We start from the raw sequence: 22930 nt of genomic DNA, 5'->3' as shown, positions 1-22930 counted from the left end.
CAGCAGGAGCGAAAGGAAAAAAAAATCATGGAACTACAGGCCTGTAACCCTATATCAGCAGTTAGGAAAATGCTAGAATCAATTAGCATGGCCGAGATAATGTAACACTTGGACAAAAAAATGATTCAATTACATATAGTCAGTACAAATGTTTGAATGGAAAGTAGTGCTTGACAAACTAGGGGCTTTGAGGACGTACAAGTAAAATTGATAAAAAGGTGATGAAAATAGTATATTTGAATTGTCGGATGACCTTGATGAAAGACATCCCACAGGAGATTGTTGGTTAGCAAAAAATCAAAAGCACGTGGTTATAAAAGGTCGGCTAACAAAGCAGGAAGTAGGAATAAATGGGTACTTCTCATGTTAGCAGACAATGTAGAGACCAAAATGTAATATTTTCAAATTTGCAGATGATACAACGCTAAGGAGGAGTGTGAGTTGTGGGGAAAATGTTAAGTTGGCTTAATGAGCATTTGGGTGGCTTAGCAATTAGACAAAAGACACACCAAATAGAATATAATGTGGAAAAATGTTGGGTTATCCACTTTGATGGAAAAATCAGATCTGTAGAGTTTTAAACAGTGAGAGGTTAGAAAGGGTGTCCTTGTCAATAAGCCACTGAAGGCCAGCATGCAGGTATGACAAACTATCAGGAAGTCTGATGCAAAATAAAACTTTTATCACAAGAGGATTTGAGTACAGGAGCAATGAAGTATTGCTTCAATTGTGTAGAGCTTTGTTAGAGTGCACCTGGGAGTACTGTGTGCAGTTTTGGTCTCATTGCCTCATGGAAGAAAGAGTGCAACAGTGGTTCACCAAACTTGTCCCCATTGGGCAAATTGGGCAAACTAGTCCTGCGCACTCTAGAGTTTCAAAGAATGCAAGATAGGTCTTATATAGAATGGTCTTTCCTCTCAGATTATATATTATACTACTTCAGAGAGTAGGGGGTCTTCCAGTATTTGAACCAAGAGTCAACATCAATCTACATCACAAAAAAAAAGTGTAATCATAATCACATTACGATTTGTGCTGTGCCTGGATGATAGGTATTTCTTATACCAACACTTCCAACACACTTCAGCAATTCATTATCTGTAAACGAGGTTTGGAATTTTTTTTTACATCAAGGAAGGCGTCAAGTGTAAATCTTTCTTTCTTGCAAATCCAGAATACAAGCTTTGATTAATAGTTCCAAGAAAGTACTGCTGCTGAGGGCTGGATGCAGGCTGCCTGCCAGGCATCTTGACAAGAACATGATGCAAAATTAGAGATGGGTAAAGGAAGTGCAAGGAGGTGGTCTTCCATTTCTTGTTGATCCTTTTCTGGATGTTCTGAAGGATCATCCATGTTAAAAGAATAAAAAAGAAAGGTGTTGCTAAGTAATCAGCAATGACACTTCTGAATAATCCAGTACAGAAGCAGAAAAACAAGAACCACTAAAACGATGATAAATACCTGGCCTTCGTTGATTCAGGCATAAAGATAATATGTAGAAATTTCTCATTGCAGCACTCCATGGGTCAAATTAAATAGAAAAAGATTTATAGAATGTTAACATTAAATATAATTTATTGGACAGTAAGTTTATATAATTGCTTCATGTGTTAAATAATCTTCATATTGAATGCCATATTACCAAGCATATGCAAAACAACACTGACCAGGGTACTTATCTCTTTTCCTTAAAGTAAAGTAAAACTAACCTATTTTTTGAAACAACATTTTCAGAGAAGTTATTGCACGCATCTAATGTAGGTGGGACTTCAACGCAGGCCTCCCAGTTTAGGGGATATGGTCACTGCCACTGTACCACAACAGCATCATCCCTGAAGTCTTTGTCACTTGACTGACACGATTCCTTTCAGGCAAGATGCACTTTGGGTTTGATTCACAGCAATAAACAATAAAAACGGGCACAGTCGATTATGGAAAGCATTACTGCGAAACTTAAGCATGCCTGTGCTCTCATTTCTCACTTTTGCCCTGGCATTACTAGGAATTACAATAAGAAACAGTAGCCATAGCTTTCTTACCCTGAAACAATCAGGTAACGTTTAAAACGCATCAAATAGCATCTAGTGCGAGCTCAACTCATGAGGCAAAAATAAAGAAATGAACCTGAAATTTCTTGCCCTGAGTGGTTTAGCTATTGTTTACTTATAATCAGTACACCTTCAGCTCTTGATATTTCATTTTCTGAATTAGTTTACCAACAGTTAAAGTACACTTCTCAAATCATATCCAAGCACAAAATGACATTTTCAGCAAACTATCGTATCTATCATGTTGCTGATTCTTGCATCAAAAATCAGATAACACGTGGACAGGTGTTTCAATCTGAGAGGAGTCCAGGTAAACAAAAAAATCTTCAAGGACATTTCATAATTTCCTGCTAATATCTGGAGATTAGCTACCAGTTCAAGGCTGGACAAATGACGTAGCATTGGCTTCTTCCCCAACATATGCAAAAGCAAGGACATTGCAGCAGTATACCTGCTTGCTCTAAGAGCCTTTTCTCAACCTCAAGGTTTCAGTTGAAGATCAGAACCAGTCAACAGTGGAATTGTAGGAGAAAGTGAGGACTGCAGATACTGGAGATCAGAGCTGAAAAATGTGTTGTGGAAAAGCGCTTTTCCAGCAACACATTTTTCCATATGTCTCAGCAACATATTCTCTTGATCTATCTATGTTGATGACAAGGCATGTACAAGAGTTCCCAATGCAAATCTGGTATTCAGCAGATTTTGAACATGAGTCTGGGAATGAAGAAGAATAAAACTATCGACCAAACTCTACTGGTCTATGCAGCAGTCATTCTGCCATTCTGCTCTGTGCACGTTAGCCTTGGATTGCGTCTCAGCATCATGTGAAGAAGCTAAAATTCTTTCACCTGAGCTGCCTTTGAAAGTTCCTGAAGATCAGGTGACAGGACAAATTACTAAAGAGAGGATTAGCAGTCATCTGGCAGGTCAAGCACACATTGCAATGCAATCTTAGCCGATCTGGCAGGTCAAGCACTCACACCACATTGAGACAGTGGTCATATGGACAGAATGCCAGTCCCTTGCTTACAAAAGTATATCTTCTGTCGATAGCTTGAATGCACTCTCATGGCAGTTAAAAGGAAGCACTGAAACAAACATTTCAAATCTTTACTGAGAAGCTTTGATATTGACTGAGTCTGCCCAGAATTTTGGCACTTGGCACAACCAAATTAAACAAAACTGCAGCATCCTTAAGGCAGAGGCAGAGAGAAAATGCAAGGACAGGATATCCCAAGGCAGCAACCTCTCCAAAATGTATTTGCTTGTGATATCTTGTCTATTTGCACAAGAATCCTTGGGGTTCATACCAGCCTTAGCAACTTCCTACACATACTGGAACCTTACAAAATACTGCAGATCGAAGAATATGGTCATCTTTGCCTCAAAAGGATGAAACAAGGAGTTGTAAAAATCTTTAACGGCCTTGTGTTTTGCAACATTTAAAATAATAATGAAGGAAACACATTGGGCAAGAACATTTTTTTTGTATATTTTCAAAATGACTGCAATAGTATTAAATAGATCATAAGCAGGGTTTTGTTTCATGATTTCATCAAACTGATTCATAAAGACCTCATCATCTTGTTAAATATTACAAGTTACTGACAAAGCTTCCCAATCATTTGCAACTTGAAGACAGGGCACAAAGGGTAATTACACTGCAATGTTAAGAACCTTCATCAGAAAACAAACAATGCATTTCACTCCCACTAATGTCGTCTGGAGATCTTGATTGTTTCGAAATGACTAACATTGACCTACCAGCGCAAAGTCACTTCTATTACATTGGAAATGATGGCAAAGGGCCCAGTAAAATAATATGCACAAACCTTAATCAGGCAGACAGGTATTAATATGAAATTCCATTATTCATTTTTGAGCATTTAGCATTCTGCACAGCTAACATTCTCAGTACGTTGCAGCCTTGCAAAGCTGCATAAATAAAAATTACAGCATTAGGCAGACATCTTATCTTACATTTTTTATTTAAATGTTCACAAATGGTGAAACACATGCTCGTCCCTGCACTCAACATTCATGTAGGAATAGTAAGAGTACTAAACTATGACCCACTAGGTACTGCTCCTTGACCTCAAACCTGAGAGCAAGAAGAAAACCATGCGCACAAAATGCTGTTAGAAACCTCATCAATTCACATCCTCTTCGAGTCAAATATTTCAATTGCTATATAACCAAATCTTTTACCTTTAAACAAAATTCAACAGAAAACTCATTTTTAATCTGACAAGTTTGTTTCAGTTAGTCACATCCACAGAATTCTCACACCACTGATTGCCAGCTTCCCACATTGATACAACCAATTGAAATCCAATAACTTTTAATTAGTACATTCATCACCTTTTCCCTCATTCCATTTGGTCTCAGATATTCCTTCAAACCATCTTTGATGACAACTACATGCTGACTTTTAACTCTTTTAAAGAAGGACATAACTACATTAGGAGTAGGTCAGAGAAGGTTTACTTGGCTAATCCCCATGATGTCAAACTTGTTTCATAAGGAAAGGGTGGACTGCTTGGGCCTGCATTCAATGGAGTTTAGAACAAAGAACAAAAATAGGAATAGGCCCTTGGGTCCATCAAGACTGCTTTGACACATGTTGTCTTTCTAACTTAAAAACCTTTTTCCTCTATGCTGTCCCTTTATTCCCCACCTACTCATAAACTGCATCTTAATTGCTGTTTTGTATTTGCCTCCACCACTTCTTGAGGCAGTGCATTCCAGGCATTTCTCACACTGCGTGAAAAAAAAACTTGCCTCTGATAACTCCTTTAAAACTCCCCCCTTTTACCTGAAACCTATGTCCCCTCGTAATTGGCATTTGACCCTGGGAAAAAAAAAAGAGACTCCAACCATTTATTTTATCCATGCCTTGCATAGTTTTGTCATCTTCTGTTAAGCCACTTCTCTTCCTTCAATGTTCAAGTGAAAACAAATCAAGTTAGCCCAATCAGTCCTCAAAGCTAATACTCTCCAAACTAGGACATATCGCGGTAAAGCATTTCTGTATCCATTGCAAAGACTCCACATACTTCTACTAGTCTATTGATCAGAAACTGTACAATATTCCAAATGTGGCCTAATTAAAGTTCTATGTAGCTGCAACATGACTTGTCAACTTTGATACTCTGTCTCAGATGAAAAGCTTATGCTCAAAACGTCAACCCTCCTGCTCCTCAGATGCTGCCTGACCTGCTGTGCTTTCCCAGCACCATACACTCTTGACTCTGATCTCCAAAATCTGCAGTCCTCACTTTCTCCTAAGCAAGCTCTCTTTCTTCTTGACCATTTGTGTAGGTACTATCAAGGAACTGTGGACCTGTACGTCCTGTGTATTGATGTTACGAAGGGTTCTGCTATTTACTGTATACTTACTAACTGTATTAGACCTTCCAAAATGCATCACCTCACCTTTTTGAAGACTAACCTGTATTTGTCATTTCTCCGCCCAATTCTCCAGCTGAACTATATCCTCTATCCCCTGACAATCCTCATTATCCACAGCTCCCCCAACTTGTGTTATCTGCAAACTTACTTATCAGACCATCTACATTCTCCAAATCATATATTTTACATACAACAGGGGTGTGCTAAGTTCTGTCTCTTGAGATTCTTACACATTGGATGCAACTGCAATAAGCCAACTTCTGTGAACAACCAAAATTTTATTAAGGAAGCACAAGCTTTTGGAGGAACCCTTAACACTCTTCACCATGCTTGCAAAGCTGGTCAGGAGACCTCCCTGAACAAAGAAACTGATCTTCCGTTACACAAAATTTTTAGATCACATTCAGGAATGCCCACAAGATAACCCCCAGCCACTCTCCCACAGTCACATGTCACTCAAGACACAATGCAGTGACCTGATCATCTCCAGAAACAATATAATGTAAATCATCCCTTAATAGCCAAATCTGTTGTGAATCTTTCTTTTTAAAACTGCAGAGAATAGTCAGAATTACAACTGCAATGTTCTTATTGATTTCTGAATAGGGGATGATAATGTAATTCTTTTACTCTGAATAACTAGGAAGCGGCCATGCAAATGGCTCTGAATGGCAAGGGATGGGAATGTAAATTCCTTTCATTCTACCTGTAAGACAGAGACATCCCATCCTATGACAAAGGCATACCACCCTACCCTTGAACATCCAATTTCCTGCAGGTCAGCAGAGCAAATTAAACCTTTAATATCTCCGGTGCCTGCATTGATCCTTGCAGAACACCACCGTTCGTAGATCTCCAGTCAAAAAAAAACAGCCTTCCACTGTTACTCTCTGCCTTCTATGACTAAGCCAGTACTGTATCCAGCTTACCAGGTCACTGCTGATCCCCTATGACTTCACCTTCTGTAACAGCTTGCCATGATGGACCTTGTCAAAGGCCTTGCTATAGTCTACATAGACAACATCTACCATCCTGTACTTATCAGTCCTCTGCCACTGACAAACTTGTTCGAGTTTTTTTGAGTAAGATACAGCCTTCCCCACACAAAGTAATGCTTCCTATTGCTTATGAGTTCATGGTTTTCCAAATGTGAGTAAACCTTATCCGTATGAGTTTTCTGCAATAATTTTGCTACTACTGACATAAGGCTCACTGGCCTGTAATTTCACACATCATCTCTGTAGCCTTTCTTAAACAAAAGGCACAATGGTGGCTATTCTCCAGTGCTCTGGGACCTGTCCTGTGACTAAAGAGGATACAAATATCTTGTAGGTTAAAACAAGGACTGCAGATGCTGGAAACCAAAATCTAGATTAGAGTGGTGCTGGAAAAGCACAGTAGGTCAGGCTGCCTGACCTGCTATAGTTTTCCAGCACCACTCTAATCTAGACTACAAATATTTTGTACAAGGCCACAACAAAATTCTCACCAGCCTCCATGAGTATTCTGGAATAAATCCCATCAGGTCCTGGGAACTTGCCTACCTTAATGTTTTTCAAACACCCAGCACCACCACCATTTTTTATACTGACATACTCCAGAAGATCAACATAACCCTCCCAAGGCTCAACATCCACCACGTCCTTCTCCTTTGTAAATTCCAACGCACAGTGCTCATTAAGGATGTCACCCACTTCCTCTGGCTCCATACATAAATTCCCTCCAATGTCCTTGAGTGAACTTACCCTTTCCCTAGCTCCTTACATACATACATACATACATACAAAACACATTGGGATTTTCCCTAATCCTACTTTCACAGATAATGCCAGACCTGCTAAGTTTTTTCTGCATAGGAAAATCCCTCCATACCTTAGATCAATCTCATGAATCTTTTCTGGACTATGTCCAAAGGCAGTATATCTTTCCTCAGATAAATGGAGTCAAAACTGTTCACAGTATTCTAAGTGTGGTCTAACCGGTTGTTTTGCACAGTTTTAGGAAGACTTGGCAATTTTTATCCTCCGTTCCCTTTGAAATAAAGGCCAACATTCCATTTGTCTTCACCTATTATCTGCTGAACTTTTACAGTAGCGTTTTGTGATTCATGCATAAGGATCCTCAAACTTCACTCCCTGCAGCTTTATGCAATCTTCCTCCATACAAATTGTATTCCATTCCTCTAATCTTCCAGCTAAAGTTCATAACCTTATATTTCTCCAATTTTTATTCCATTTGCCAGGTTCTTGCCCACATACTTAAGCGATCTATAAGCCTTCATTAGACTTTTTGCATTCTGCTCAATACTTTCCATTCCACCTATTTTGGTGTCATTCTATAGTATATTGGCTATAGCACATTCACTTCCATCATCCAAGTCATTAATAACAGATGGCATAAATAAATGGAGCCCCAGCACAAATCCCTTTGGTGCTCTACTAGTTACAGTTTTCCATACTGAAAATATGCTTCTTATCTCAACTCTCTAGCTTCATTTAGTCAGCCAATACCTATCCATGCTTATACACTACTCTCAGCACATTGGCTCCTCTCTTATTAAGGAGAGGTACTTAATCAAAAGCTTTTTGGAAATCCAAATAAATGTTGTGAAACTTGAAAAGATGCAGAAAATACTTAGAAGAGTGTTGCCAGGGTTGAAAAGTTTGAGCTATAGGGAGAGACTGTATAGACTTGGGGATATTTAATCTGGAGCGATGGAGGTGAAGAGTGACTTTTCAGGGATTTATAAATCACGATGGGCATGGATAGGGTGAATAGCCAAGGTCTTTTTTCCAGGGAGGGGAGTCCAAAACTAGATGGTATAGATATAAGTGAGAGGGCAAAGATTTAAAAGAGACCCAAGAGGCAACCTTTTCCACACAGAGTGGTGTGTATATGGAATGAGCTGCCAGAGGAAGTGGTGGAAGCTGGTAAAATTAGAACATTTAAAAAGGAACTGGATGGGTATGAGTAGGAAGGGTTTAAGAGGGATATGGATCAAATGCTGGCAAATGGGACTAGATTAATTTAGGGGATCTGGTTGGCATGGATGAGTTGGACCACACAATTCTGATATATATACATACATATACACACACACACACGTTCTCCTTCATATATTCGGCTTCTAACCTCCCCAAAGCCATGCTGACTCTGCTGGATTATGACATGCTGTTGCATCTTTTATCACAGACAACTATCGTTTTCTCAAAACTAAAAAAGAGTGAGGTGATATCTAATGGGAGTGAGAACCTGCAAGGAGTGGGGTGGGGAAGCATCCACTATTAACCACTTATGAGCTAACTGTGGAGGGAGAGGTATGTTGGACTTACACACTTCCTATAATTTGTGGGCAAGTTGGGAGGTTAGAATGAAGGCCATCCAACGTGCCCTCTAGTTGCAACACCTCTTGTGAGGAACTAGCTATGAAGAGCAATCAAGGATGCTACAGTGGATCTATGGTGTATAAATCACTAGCTCTGCCTTAACTGGAATACTGTTGGCATTTGCAACATCTTTAGACCAGTCATCTGAAGGCAAGAATTCAACTCCCAGCAGCTGGTGGAATTTAAATTGAATTCATAAATCCGGAATTCACAGTTAGTTTTTCATGGTCATAATTACTGTCATCAATTGTTGTCAACAAATATCTGGTTGACTAATGTCCCTCAGGGAAGGAACCTAGCACAGTTACCAGATCTGGCCTACTACATATGACGCCCAGAAGTCAACTCTTAGCTGTTTCCTGACATTTAGTCCAAAGGCAACAAATGCTGACATTGCCAGCAATGCCCACATCACATGAAAGAAAAAGTTTCCCTCATTTTAGGATGGAAGGGTGTGTACAGACATGAGAAAGGGTTCAACAAAAGATGAACTAGAATGGTTCCAAGTTGAAGCAGCTGTGGTTGTTCTCAGACTCGTACGGTATACCTTTGGCCCATCAAGTCTGCGGCAATATAGCTATACTACTCCCATTTTCTAGCCTTTGGTCCATACCCTTGAACATTATGATCTTTTAAGTGCTTATCCATATATGTTTTAAAGGTTATGAGGTTTCTTGCCTCTACCGCCCACCCAGGCAGTGGATTCGATTTCCACCAAGCTCTAGGTAAAAATCATTTTCCTCAAATATCCTTAAAATCTCCAGCCTTTCACCTTAACATTGTGCTCTCTCCTTATTGATTCATTAACTAAGCTTCTTTCTATCCACCCTGCCTATGCCCCTCAATCTTATACATCTCAAGTCAGGTCTCCCCTCCAAAGAGAGGCAGCCTAGGCTATCCTGACTCTTGTATAACTAACATACCGTAACTCAGCAACATCTTGATGAATCACTTCTGCACCCTCTCCAGTGTAATTACATCCTTCCTATAGTATGGTGACCAGAACTGCATACTCCAGTTGTGGCCTAACCTGTCTTTGGAGAAGGCTGAGAGAAGTTTTGATGGAGGCATTCAAAATTTTGAGGGACCCAGACAGAACTGATAGGGATAAACTGGCTTCCTTTGGTAAAGGGCTGGAGAACCAGAGGATGTTAATTTATGGTCAATAGCAAAATAACAAAAAATGATAAGAAAAAAGAAAACATTCTGCAGCATATAGTTAACATTTAGAATGTGGTGATTAAAGGCAGATTCAATTGTCATTTTAAAATTACAATCAAATAAATAGCTCAAGAGAAAAATAGAAATAAGGGTTCCTGTGAAGCAGCAGTGAGGATTAGAACTGAGATGCTGCTATGAAGAACTGGCATATGATAGGTGATTGGTTCCAGCACACAGTAGGCCAATGATGCTATCACTTGGAACACTGTTGTGTGACGTCTTCAAAATATTTTATAAACTTTCAAAATTAGTCAGAGTCAACAGGCAGAAACTAGCAATTATTGTCAATCCAGCCACTCAAGTTACTTTGATGAATTTCAAAGTCTGTTTTAGCCCCTACAATCCAAAACCATTATCATTCTAATTGTTAAATTAAGTCGATTTAATTTTCAATATTAAACACAGCCTGTTGAATTAGGAGGTGCAGATACTTTGCAGCTGTTAGTGTCCTGAAATAGTAATTATGCACCACAACATAAATGATCAAAGCACAAATACTGACAGCAGACAATTGAAGGCAAGTATCATTAATATTTTCTAACTCTGAAGTCAGCAGATCGAAGATGACAAAATTGGTGAAAATGCCAACAATATTACTAAGAACAAGGACAAAGCAAAAAGAGATACAGAATTGTTTGATAAATGTTTCAGTTAACTCTACAGTATATGTAATTTAACCACCTAGTCTAATAATATCACACTATCAATTCAAAAAACTAGCAACGAAACTTATGGTCAGGAGGCCAGTGTAGCAATCGAAAAGTGTGTCACTGGGAAAGCACAACAGGTTCGGTAGCAAACGAGGAGCAGGAGAGTCAATGTTTCGGACACAAGCCCTTCATCAGGAATGTTCCTTCAACAATTCTTTGTTAAAATCCTCGACTGCAAAATGCTTAGCAAGGGCAATAAAAAAACGGAATTTTGAATTTCTGTCACTGAAGCTTTATCCTTTTTAAAACATTGCCCTCACAAATGTAAAACAAAATAGAGAAACCACAAACTTTATGAGTGAAGAGGAAAAAAAATTCAAAGGAACACAGGTTTGTGTCACTAGTCCAAGATCACAAGACAAGATGGGTTGATTGCACAATCTCTCTCCTTTCTTCACTGACAACTTGATGTTTTCGTCACAGCTATGATTACACGGTGTTGACTGGTTCCTTTGTTGGACCCAGAGTCTTGCTTGTCACCTTTGGGTTTTGGAATTATTTCTTTCGACAGGAAATTCAGAGGGCAAATTTACAGAACAAGGACAGTGAAGAAGAAAGATCAATGCAGTGAACTTACAGAGGTCTTGTTTAACTTCCCTCAATGGTCTCGTTAAAATTAAATCTGATCAATTGGAGGCTTGTTGTTATGCTGAGCTCACAACAGCTCATGCTGAATCCATAACAATGTCCCCTCAGTGACATTGTTTTATTTGCACCAGTGAGCTTCACTTGTTTTCCCAAAGCTGCAAACAAATCTTTGCACTCTTTCCTTTTTTTTTAAAATAAATATCTATTCTTCTCATTTTCAGACCATAGTCCAAAGAAATTTTTAAAAATTGTTGTTTCTTAAAGTGATAAAAAGCCAAGTATACTTTAGGTCGAATGCTGCCAATCTTCTTTTTCTCATAGGTAGCCTGGGGTTTTGCTCATATTCATGGTTTATCCTTCCATGAGCTAAGTCTCAGCAGCAGAGGCACATATCTTAGGTAACAAGACGCTTATTACATTTTTAAAAATAAGACTCCGGATACGCTGCTCTGAAGGTAACAAATGTGTTGAACACATACTTTCTCCAATTACAAATTGTCCAGGACTGTCTAATACTGTACAACAACCTGAAACTATCCTATGCTCCACCTAGCGACTGTATTTTATATCAGAGTTGGTGAAGCTTCAGCTTAGCTCAAAATGCAAAATTTCTAATTTCTCATACAATCACAAGTATGGACAATTGACAGAGCATTACAATTATCTGTTATGAACAATTTATTTCTGCCTAAGTCCAGAGGACAAATCTGATTGCCAAGCTAACCGAGAAGTAATTTTCTATGAAATACTTTGTGCTATTTCAACAGAAAAATATTGCAACACGGTTACACAACAGTGCAAAATATTTTTGAGGAAGTTTAAAAATGTTTGGTGATATTAAAAAAAAACTCAGTTTCAAGTAGGTCAATGATACATGTTGCATAATCAAAACCAAAATGTTGATAATTTATCTTGTCAGGAAAAAGAGACCAAGTCTAGTTAGGGTGAAAGTAGATAGGAATATGCAATACTGCTACAGTAGATTTGTCCACTGACAGCCACAAAGTCTAATTGCTGTTAAGTCAGGTATTAGTTGTACATCAATTGTAACAGGTTATTCAGATGAAAATATTAATTGGGAATTCCCCTGTGCACATGGGAAGAAATATGTTCTGACAGTGTTTGCATGGGGTTCAAGTTAGAAACATGCTTCACTCTGTAATTAAAAGGTAACACTAACTAAAGGTTGGCTTCAATATCATAATTCACCAACTACTTTTTCAACAGATGACAGGCTCAAATGAATCAGCTTGCCTGCTGTTTGATTAGCAAGTTTTGCATGTTAGGAAATGGTTTAAAACTTAAGCAATGTGATAAAAGCACTGGGCACCAAGTTATTCTTTTCTCAAACTGTGACTGTGCAAATTGGAGAGTTCAGATATTCAGATTTCTGCATCAATAAGGTAATGTTTTCTTGATGTGCAACTGCAAATTTCTTTTTCTGAAATGTTTATTTGGTGAAGAAAATTTGCATCAAAGCAAGTTGATTATCTTACCATTTGTCTGATGTACCAAACCAATATTTTTTAAAATCAGTCTTGCAACCAGAATTTTTCATTTGAAAATGCTGCCATCTTCTGGACAGAAATGTCAGATTTATTACAGCAGAACAGAATTAATTGATTAACTTTTTGCTGTCTATCAAATTAGCCAAAAATTATGAAAACACTACTGATTAAATTAAGCTCCTGTATCGGTTATTTGTTATCAGAAATAGAAACCATGCTGCAATCCAGTACATTCTTGCTTAACCATCAGTCATAAATGTATTCTTGCACAGTGCGACGTTGATTTAAGCCTAAATTATCCCATCAGCTTCATTTTGAAGAGTTTTCTACTGCTTCCTGACTCACTCTTGGTTCCTAACAAAACGTAACTACAACTTACATTAATTTTAAAATAGAAAATGAAATTTGGTTAAAGTCATTTGACTCGAAGTCATGATTTTCCTAAAAAACTTTCCAACTTGGTAAGGACCATATTTTCAGTTTACATTTTGAGAATAAGTAATGTTGATAAATTATGGATTTGACTAAAAGTCTTCAATGATGAACATTAATGTGTTGGTGGTAGAGACCATAATTGCATATTTAGCTGTGCAGATGAGGAATTCTGGATTTTGATCCTTATCGCAAGCAACACCACAACTGATTTCTCAATCCCTGTGCTACCCAAAAGAAAAAAACAAATTTTTTCAGGTTATGAATAGTCCAGTGACTTTTTTTTAAATCTCCTGATTCATAGAATATAAGAGTCACTGGCAAGGCCAGCATTTGTTGGCAATCTCCAATGTCCCTCAAGAAAGTGGAAGGGAGCCAGCCATCACCATGAGGGTGATATTGGTGGCAAATGATTAGCACTGCTGCCTCTCAGCACAAGGGACCTGGGTTCAATTCCAGTCTTCAGTGATGGTCAGTGTGCAGTTTGCATGTTTTTCCCATGTCTGTGGCTTTCTGCCAAGTGTTCCAGTTGCCTCCCACAGTCAAAAGATAGGCTGGGTGGATTAGCCATGTTAAATGTCCATAAGAGTCTAGGGATGTGCAGGCTAGATGGATGAGCCATGGTAAATACAGAGTTACAGGGATAAGGTGGGGAGCTAGATTTGGATGAAATGTTCTTCAGAGGGTCAGAGCTGATCTGATGGGGTGAATAGCCTCTTTCCACGCAGTAATGATTCTGTGATAAAAATCCATGCATCCATCATCCTTGATTGCGGTGTAGCTAAAACCACAGTACTGCTGGGAACAGAGTACCAGTCTAATGACTTTGAAGGAATGACAATATAGTTTCAAAGCAGAATTGTGTGTAGTTGAGAGGAGAACTTGCAAGTCATGATATTCCAGGTGGTAGAGTTCACAGGTTTGGAAGATGCTGTGAAGGAGAGCCATTCTCATCTCAATTTCTCCATGTTTGGACCAAGGTGTGTTGAAAACAGGAGCTTAATGACCGTGGCTGCAAATGTGTTGCTGGTCAAAGCACAGCAGGTTAGGCAGCATCTCAGGAATAGAGAATTCGACGTTTCGAGCATAAGCCCTTCATCAGGAATAAGAGAGAGAGCCAAGCAGGCTGAGATAAAAGGTAGGGAGGAGGGACTAGGGGGAGGGGCGATGGAGGTGGGATGGGTGGAAGGAGGTCAAGGTGAGGGTGATAGGCCGGAGTGGGGTGGGGGCGGAGAGGTCAGGAAGAGGATTGCAGGTTAGGAGGGCGGTGCTGAGTTGAGGGAACCGACTGAGACAAGGTGGGGGGAGGGGAAATGAGGAAGCTGGAGAAATCTGAATTCATACCTTGTGGTTGGAGGGTTCCCAGGCGGAAGATGAGGCGCTCCTCCTCCAGCCGTCGTGTAGTTGTGTTCTGCCAGTGGAGGAGTCCAAGGACCTGCATGTCCTCGGTGGAGTGGGAGGGGGAGTTAAAGTGTTGAGCCACGGGGTGATTGGGTTGGTTGGTTCGGGCGGCCCAGAGGTGTTCTCTGAAGCGTTCCGCAAGTAAGCGGCCTGTCTCACCAATATAGAGGAGGCCACATCGGGTGCAGCGGATGCAATAGATGATGTGTGTGGAGGTACAGGTGAACTTGTGGCGGATATGGAAGGATCCCTTGGGGCCTTGGAGGGAAGTGAGTGTGGAGGTGTGGGCGCAAGTTTTACATTTCCTGCGGTTGCAGGGGAAGGTGCCGGGGGTGGAGGTTGGGTTGGTGGGGGGTGTGGATCTGACAAGGGAGTCACGAAGGGAGTGGTCCTTGCGGAACGCTGATAGGGGAGGGGAGGGAAATATATCCTTGGTGGTGGGGTCCGTTTGGAGGTGGCGGAAATGGCGGCGGATAATACGTTGTATGCGCAGGTTGGTGGGGTGGTAGGTGAGAACCAGTGGGGTTCTGTCTTGGTGGCGGTTGGAGGAGCGGGGCTCAAGGGCGGAGGAGCGGGAGGTGGAGGAGATGCGGTGGAGGGCATCGTCGATCACGTCTGGGGGGAATCTGCGGTCCTTGAAGAAGGAGGCCATCTGGGCTGTGCGGTGTTGGAATTGGTTCTCCTGGGAGCAGATGCGGCGGAGACGAAGGAATTGGGAATATGGGATGGCGTTTTTACAGGGGGCAGGGTGGGAGGAGGTGTAGTCCAGGTAGCTGTGGGAGTCAGTCGGTTTATAATAGATGTCTGTGTTGAGTCGGTCGCCCGAGATAGAAATGGAAAGGTCTAGGAAGGGGAGGGAGGAGTCTGAGACAGCCCAGATGGCCTCCTTCTTCAAGGACCGCAGATTCCCCCCAGACGTGATCGACGATGCCCTCCACCGCATCTCCTCCACTTCCCGCTCCTCCGCCCTTGAGCCCCGCTCCTCCAACCGCCACCAAGACAGAACCCCACTGGTTCTCACCTACCACCCCACCAACCTGCGCATACAACGTATTATCCGCCGCCATTTCCGCCACCTCCAAACGGACCCCACCACCAAGGATATATTTCCCTCCCCTCCCCTATCAGCGTTCCGCAAGGACCACTCCCTTCGTGACTCCCTTGTCAGATCCACACCCCCCACCAACCCAACCTCCACCCCCGGCACCTTCCCCTGCAACCGCAGGAAATGTAAAACTTGCGCCCACACCTCCACACTCACTTCCCTCCAAGGCCCCAAGGGATCCTTCCATATCCGCCACAAGTTCACCTGTACCTCCACACACATCATCTATTGCATCCGCTGCACCCGATGTGGCCTCCTCTATATTGGTGAGACAGGCCGCTTACTTGCGGAACGCTTCAGAGAACACCTCTGGGCCGCCCGAACCAACCAACCCAATCACCCCGTGGCTCAACACTTTAACTCCCCCTCCCACTCCACCGAGGACATGCAGGTCCTTGGACTCCTCCACCGGCAGAACACAACTACACGACGGCTGGAGGAGGAGCGCCTCATCTTCCGCCTGGGAACCCTCCAACCACAAGGTATGAATTCAGATTTCTCCAGCTTCCTCATTTCCCCTCCCCCAACCTTGTCTCAGTCGGTTCCCTCAACTCAGCACCGCCCTCCTAACCTGCAATCCTCTTCCTGACCTCTCCGCCCCCACCCCACTCCGGCCTATCACCCTCACCTTGACCTCCTTCCACCCATCCCACCTCCATCGCCCCTCCCCCTAGTCCCTCCTCCCTACCTTTTATCTCAGCCTGCTTGGCTCTCTCTCTTATTCCTGATGAAGGGCTTATGCTCGAAACGTCGAATTCTCTATTCCTGAGATGCTGCCTAACCTGCTGTGCTTTGACCAGCAACACATTTGCAGCTGTGATCTCCAGCATCTGCAGACCTCATTTTTTACTTAATGACCGTGGCAAACTTAAACTGGACATTATAAATTGGTGACATGTGTGAAGCGGAAGCAGAGTTAATATTTAGGATTCTGTAACCCTTCTTCAGAACGCTACGTTCTTTAGAAGGGTCACTGGATTCAAAACGCTAACTCTGCTTTCGCTCCAGATGCAACCACCATGTGCTGAGTTCCCAGCCATTTCTGCTGTTGTTTCTGATTTCCAGCATCCGCAGTTGTTATTTTTTAAAAATCAGATGGTTACCGTTGTGTAGATGCCACCTGAAAGTGACAACAATTATATCTCCCAGATATTTTCAAATCCGTCTGTTCAGGAATGTTATCGGACACTCCTGGAGCAGATGGGACTTGAACCTGATTTCCTGACCCAGACGTAGGAACACTACTATTGTTTTACAAGAGTACTCAAATTATATCTTCCATCACTTTTCTCCTGATGGAATGAAGCCTGATGGGCTTGTAATTGGCCAAAATGGATTTGTCCTGATACTCGTTGAAAAAACATAGTTCACCAATTTTCCACAGGAAGATGTCAGCAATGAAGATGTAAGGACAGGCTTGCTGAGGGCATTTCAATAGCACAGGTATTCAATGCTACAATCAGGGATATTGGCAAGTCTATACCTGCCTCCAGATATTGTGCAGAGTAACTAATTGGTTGATTGCATATAGCAGGACGACAGAACTTTTACCAGACCACTGGTTGTGGTATCACTTCACTCTATCAACAACATTCTACTCAATCCTATAATGTAGCTTATCGAAATTAAGGCCAGGTGAGGAGGGGTGATTATTGATACCTTTCTAAACCTCTCGTGATTAGTTGCAACAAATACTGTACTTTTATTCCTTTTCCCAAACACTTAATTTAAAATCTGGTTAACTAAGTTTAAATCGAAGGAAGGTCAATTCTAAGGTTTTACTAAGTGAAACATTGCAATGTTTAACAATTATTAAGCAAGAGAAAAATAAGGAAATATGAAAAACACAGACACATAAATGCAGATTTTTAAAAAACGCTACGGTGGAGGATGTCTACAAAGGCAGGACGGTAAAGTCAGTAGAAATTGAAATTTTTAAAGAATTCGTGAATTGCAAGAGTGGAAATCCAAGTCCAATGGTTTAACTGTTATCCGGTCTCCACACAAGTGGTAAAGCTTGCAGATAAACCTCTTTTCTCAGTGAGTTGCAGTTTTCCACAAGGTGCTTTTTCACATGTGCTACATTTTGAGATTGTGGGAGAGAAAAATGAGGTGTTCTTCTTCCAGTTTACAGGTGGCCTTATTTAGGAGGAGAGCAAAAATGGACATGTCATCGGGGAAATGAGAGAGGGAGCTGAAATGGTTGGCCACCAGAAGGTGGAGATGGTTGATGCGTATAGACCAGAGATATTCCCTGAACCATTCCGCAAGTTTGCACCCATGCTCGCCGATGTCGAGGAGACCACATCAAGAACCGCGGATGCAGTAAATGAGGTTAGAGGATGTGCAATTAAACTGCTGCCGGATTTGGAATAATTCTTTGAGAACTTGGATGGAAGTGGGAGTGCCCGCTTTGCATCTCTTGCAGGAGAGGGAGAAGATGTCAGGTGTAGAGAGGGGGTTGGAAAGGAACGTGGACCTAACAAGTCTCTGCAGAATGCAGGTGGGGTGGGGAGGTAAATATATATATTTGGTGGTGGGGTGTGAATGTAGGTGGTGAAAATGGTGGAGGATGATGCACTAGATTTGGAGATTGGTGGGATGGAATGCGAGGGCTAGGGGAATTCTATCTTTGATGTGGTTGGGGGTGTTGGAGGGCAAAAGGTGCAGGAAATGGAGGACGTATGAGTGAGGGCATTGTTGATAACGGGGATGGGGAAATTACAGTCCTTAAAGGAGGAGGACATTTGGGATGTCTTGGAGTGGAGTCGCTCATACTGGAAGCAGATAGGGCTGAGGCAAAGGAACTGGGAGTAAAGGATTGTGTTCTTACCAGAGATGAGGTGGGAGGAGGTGTACTCAAAATAGCTATGTGAGTCAGTGGGTTTGAAATAGATGTCAAAGGTTGAGTTGGTCACTGGAGTGACCCAGGAAGAGGAGGGAAGTGTTGGAGATGGTCCAGGTGAATTTGAGGTTCGGGTGGAAATTGTTGGTGAAGTTGATTAACTGTTTAAGCTCTGCATGGAGCATGAGGCATTGATGATACTGTAATCAATGTAGCGGTGGAGAAGGTGTAGTTGTGGAAGAGGGACTGTTCCATGTATCCTACAAAGAGACAGACATGGATGAGACCCATACTGGTACCCAGGGACACCCCTCTGTACAAAGTGGGAGGATTCACAGGAGAAGTTGTTAAGGGTGAGGACCAGTTCCACCAATCGAGCGAGTATGTCGGTGGAGGGAGACTGTTTGGTCAGTGGGAGAGGAAGAAGCAGTGGACCTTTAGGTCTTCTTCATGGGGTATACAGGTGTAGAGACCTTTCGCCAAACCCCTCCTCCCATCCTGATTAAGTATCCTACCTGTTAAGTCAACTGTCTTGCTCCCTCAGATGGTGCTTGACTGGCTCTGATTTCAGGGACACAAAACTAATAAAAAAGGAAGCAGAAGTGCAAAAAACAAATACAGAAAACAGATTAAAAGCACCAAACTATTCTCTCAACCAAAAAAAAAGGAAGACAATGGAGAATGTTCTAAAAGTGTCTGTGAGTTCAAACACCCATTTCAAAACTCACAAACAAAACTGGAAAGGTTAATTCAAAAGACAGGAAATATACAAGGAAAAGTTGAGGCATCAGTGCACAAAACTCCAAACATCTCATCTACCCAATGCTTCAAACACCACCTGCCCTTCATTCTGCAGATCATTACTAAGCCCAATATACACAATCTCCAAACTAATTGCGATAGAGTGAAAGCAATCCCCAAAGACTGCCCAATTATTACATTAGATTCCCTACAGTGTGGAAACAGGCTCTTCGGCCCAACAAGTCCACACCAACCCTCCAAAGAGTAACTCACCCAGACCCATTTCTCTCTGACTAACGCAACTAACACTATAGGCAATTTAGCATAGCCAATTCATCTGACCTGCACCTGCAATTATACTGTACTTCTCAAAAAGATAGTTAATATAAATCTGAAGCCTTAATACAAAACCCTGGAGAACACCACTTTTCACTCAATCATTACCCGAGCAACTGAATGAATTGAAATGCCTTCCTGCCCAATGTTACATACTTGACTTTTTGCGAAGAACCGCTTCTGTAGAAACCTATCAAAAATCATCTTGAAATCCGTACAGACAATGATCGAGCCCTGATCCAACTACCCACCTCCTCGAAATAGAGAGGAGAAACTTGGAATATGAACTCTTGCATCTCATCTGAGGGAGAAACAATACGACTTAAAACTGTAGTGTGAAAATTCAGACTTTTGCATGTGACTCAAACGAAGAATTGTGAAATTGCTGAAAGGGAAAAGGCAAATTACGGAGAATTTTCTGAGTACATCTCAAGGTCGCTTACAGATCAGTAAAGGATCAAAGACATTTCAGTTTTATTGACCTCTCAATAACACAAACAGAAGCTGAAACCTTAAACTTTATTATAAAGTTAACATTTAACACTTATCCAGTCACTACAGGGGATTCCCGACCAGCGAGTGCACTCCAAGAAACCACTACTCACCAGTCCAACTTCTCTGTTCAGGAATGTAATAATACTTGTTTCCAAACTGATCAGTCCCTACGTGATGTTTAACCAACCCAAACATTCTCTGCAGTAATGTCCGAATCTGACTCATTATCACGCCTGCACCTTTCAACCCAAACGAGCAAGATTTTGAACCAACTTCCCAATCTTGTGGAATACCCCGCCCCCTACCCCAGTGTAAGACAATCCTATTGGTGCGATGGAGTGCGGCAGCCAATCAGAGACTGTGTCTTTGTGATGATCCTTTTCTTTCCAACATGGCGGCCTTTGTTGTCATGTGAACGGCCAGCACGGGGTGGGGTCTTCTTCTGTCGGACTGGGAGCAGGGCCACGGGTCTTCTCAATCACCTCTGTCAGTGAGGAGAGGTGCCGCTGGTTTGATGTAGATGGCTGGGATCTTACGGCGATGCTGGCCCTCTTGGCAGCTCGTCAGAGCGGTTGTGATGATCCGCTGCGAGTGAGGAGAGCCGAATGTACGAGAAGGTGAGCTGAGGGCTGCTGTTTCACATCACCAATTCCTACAGCGTAAACGAACAGGTCTGCATACGGATCTCTGTGCACCCACAGCAGCTGGTTGAGCGCGTGTACGAAACAAAAAGTCTCGAGGCGCTTTTCAACCGATGGATTACTTTTATACTGTGAAGCGAGTTAACGTTTCAGGTCGCTGACTTTTCATCGAAACTGGTGTCAAGAGTTGTAAAACGTTTTGAGCAAGTGTCAGGAAAGAGATGAAAGGAAAGAACAAAAAAAAGTGATCCATGTGAGAATGGAAGTTAGGAAATAGGATAAATCTAGAAAAGATGTAACGAGGACAGAAGTTGCTGAGAAACTCAGCAGGCTCGCAGCATCTGTGGGTAGGGTAGTAAGCCGAGTTAACGTTTCAAGTGTCTCTTCATCAGAACCGACTCTGACTACAATTATATAGCATGGAACCAGACCTTTGCTACAACTCGTCTATGCCAATCAGATATTCTAAATTAATCTAGTCCCATTTCCCATCATTTGGCTCATATCCCTCCCCTCCACCCCCCCCCCCCCCCCCCAAAACCCTTCCTATTCATATACCCATCCGGATGCCTTCTATTTATTGTAATTATATCAGCCTCCCAGGAGGACCAGTTCCAACACCACACAGCCCAGATGGCCTCCTTCTTCAAGGACCGCACATTCCCCCCAAACGTGATCGACGATGCCCTCCACTGCATCTCCTCCACTTCCTGCTCCTCCGCCCTTGCGCCCCACCCCTCCAACCGCCACCAAGACAGAACCCCACTGGTTCTCACCTACCACCCCACCAACCTCTGTATACAGCGTATCATCCGCTGTCATTTCCGCCACCTCCAAACGGACCCAACCACCAGGGATATATTTCCCTCCCCTCCCCTATCAGTGTTCCGCAAAGACCACTCCCTTCGTGACTCCCTCGTCAGGTCCACACCCCCCACCAACCCAACCTCCACTCCCGGCACCTTCCCCTGCAACCGCAGGAAATGTAAAACTTGCGCCCACACCTCCTCCCTCACTTCCCTCCAAGGCCCCAAGGGATCCTTCCATATCCGCCACAAATTCACCTGTACCTCCACACACATCATTTATTGCATCCGCTGCACCCGATGTGGCCTCCTCTACATTAGGGAGACAGGCCGCTTACTTGCGGAACGCTTCAGGGAACACCTCAGGGACGCCCGGACCAACCAACCCAACCACCCCGTGGCTCAACACTTTAACTCTCCCTCCCACTCCACCGAGGACATGCAGGTCCTTGGACTCCTCCACCGGCAAAACAGAACAACACGACGGTTGGAGGAAGAGCGCCTCATCTTCCGCCTGGGAACCCTCCAACCACAAGGGATGAACTCAGATTTCTCCAGTTTCCTCATTTCCCCTCCCCCAACCTTGTCTCAGTCGGTCCCCTCAACTCAGCACCGCCCTCCTAACCTGCAATCTTCTTCCTGACCTCTCCGCCCCCACCCCACTCCGGCCTATCACCCTCACCTTGACCTCCTTCCACCTATCACATCTCCATCGCCCCTCCCCCAAGTCCCTCCTCCCTACCTTTTATCTTAGCCTGCCTGGCACCCTCTCCTCATTCCTGATGAAGGGCTTATGCCCGAAACGTTGAATTTCCTGTTCCTTGGATGCTGCCTGACCTGCTGTGCTTTAACCAGCAACACATTTTCAACCATTATATCAGCCTCCCCCACCACCCTGGCAGCTCATTTCATGCACTCACCACCCTCTGAAAAGGTTGCTCCTTGGATCCCTTTTAAATATTTCCCCTTTCACCTTAAACATATGCCCTCTAGTTTTGGACTCAACTACCCTGGGGAAGAGAATTTGTCATGCCCCTCGTGATTTTTTAAACATCTATAAAGTCACCTCTCAGCCTCTGATGCTCCAGGGCAAGTAGCTCCAGCCTATTCAGCCTGTCTGTATAACTCAAACCCCAGCAACATCCTTGTAAATCTTTTCAGAACCCTTTCAAATTTCACAACATCCTTTCTATAGCAGGGAGGCCAGAATTGAACACCGTATTCAAAAACTGGCCTAATCAATGCTCTGTATAGCC

The 22930-nt window shown here is 42.6% G+C and overlaps 2 protein-coding genes across 4 annotated transcripts in view; one reads left to right on the top strand and one right to left on the bottom strand.

The window, feature by feature from the left end:
• Positions 1-20498, bottom strand: part of ndufaf2 (NADH:ubiquinone oxidoreductase complex assembly factor 2) — a 161463-nt gene extending 140965 nt beyond the window's left edge. The window contains exon 1 of the mRNA XM_060830259.1: positions 20338-20498. Coding sequence (XP_060686242.1) covers positions 20338-20452 — 115 coding nt within the window. The 5' untranslated portion in view covers positions 20453-20498. The remainder of the gene's footprint in view (positions 1-20337) is intronic.
• Positions 20499-20625: 127 nt separating this feature from the next.
• ercc8 (excision repair cross-complementation group 8) overlaps positions 20626-22930 on the top strand; it is an 86322-nt gene continuing 84017 nt past the window's right edge. For all 3 annotated transcript variants that reach the window (XM_060823668.1, XM_060823676.1, XM_060823661.1), the window contains exon 1: positions 20626-20844. In XM_060823668.1, coding sequence (XP_060679651.1) covers positions 20768-20844 — 77 coding nt within the window. In that variant the 5' untranslated portion in view covers positions 20626-20767. The remainder of the gene's footprint in view (positions 20845-22930) is intronic.

This window comes from Hemiscyllium ocellatum, chromosome 1 (genome assembly GCF_020745735.1).
Source record: "Hemiscyllium ocellatum isolate sHemOce1 chromosome 1, sHemOce1.pat.X.cur, whole genome shotgun sequence".
NCBI classification, from domain to species: domain Eukaryota; kingdom Metazoa; phylum Chordata; class Chondrichthyes; order Orectolobiformes; family Hemiscylliidae; genus Hemiscyllium; species Hemiscyllium ocellatum.
The sequence above is the reverse complement of the archived record's forward strand: the minus strand, read 5'-3'. Positions and strand labels throughout refer to the sequence as shown.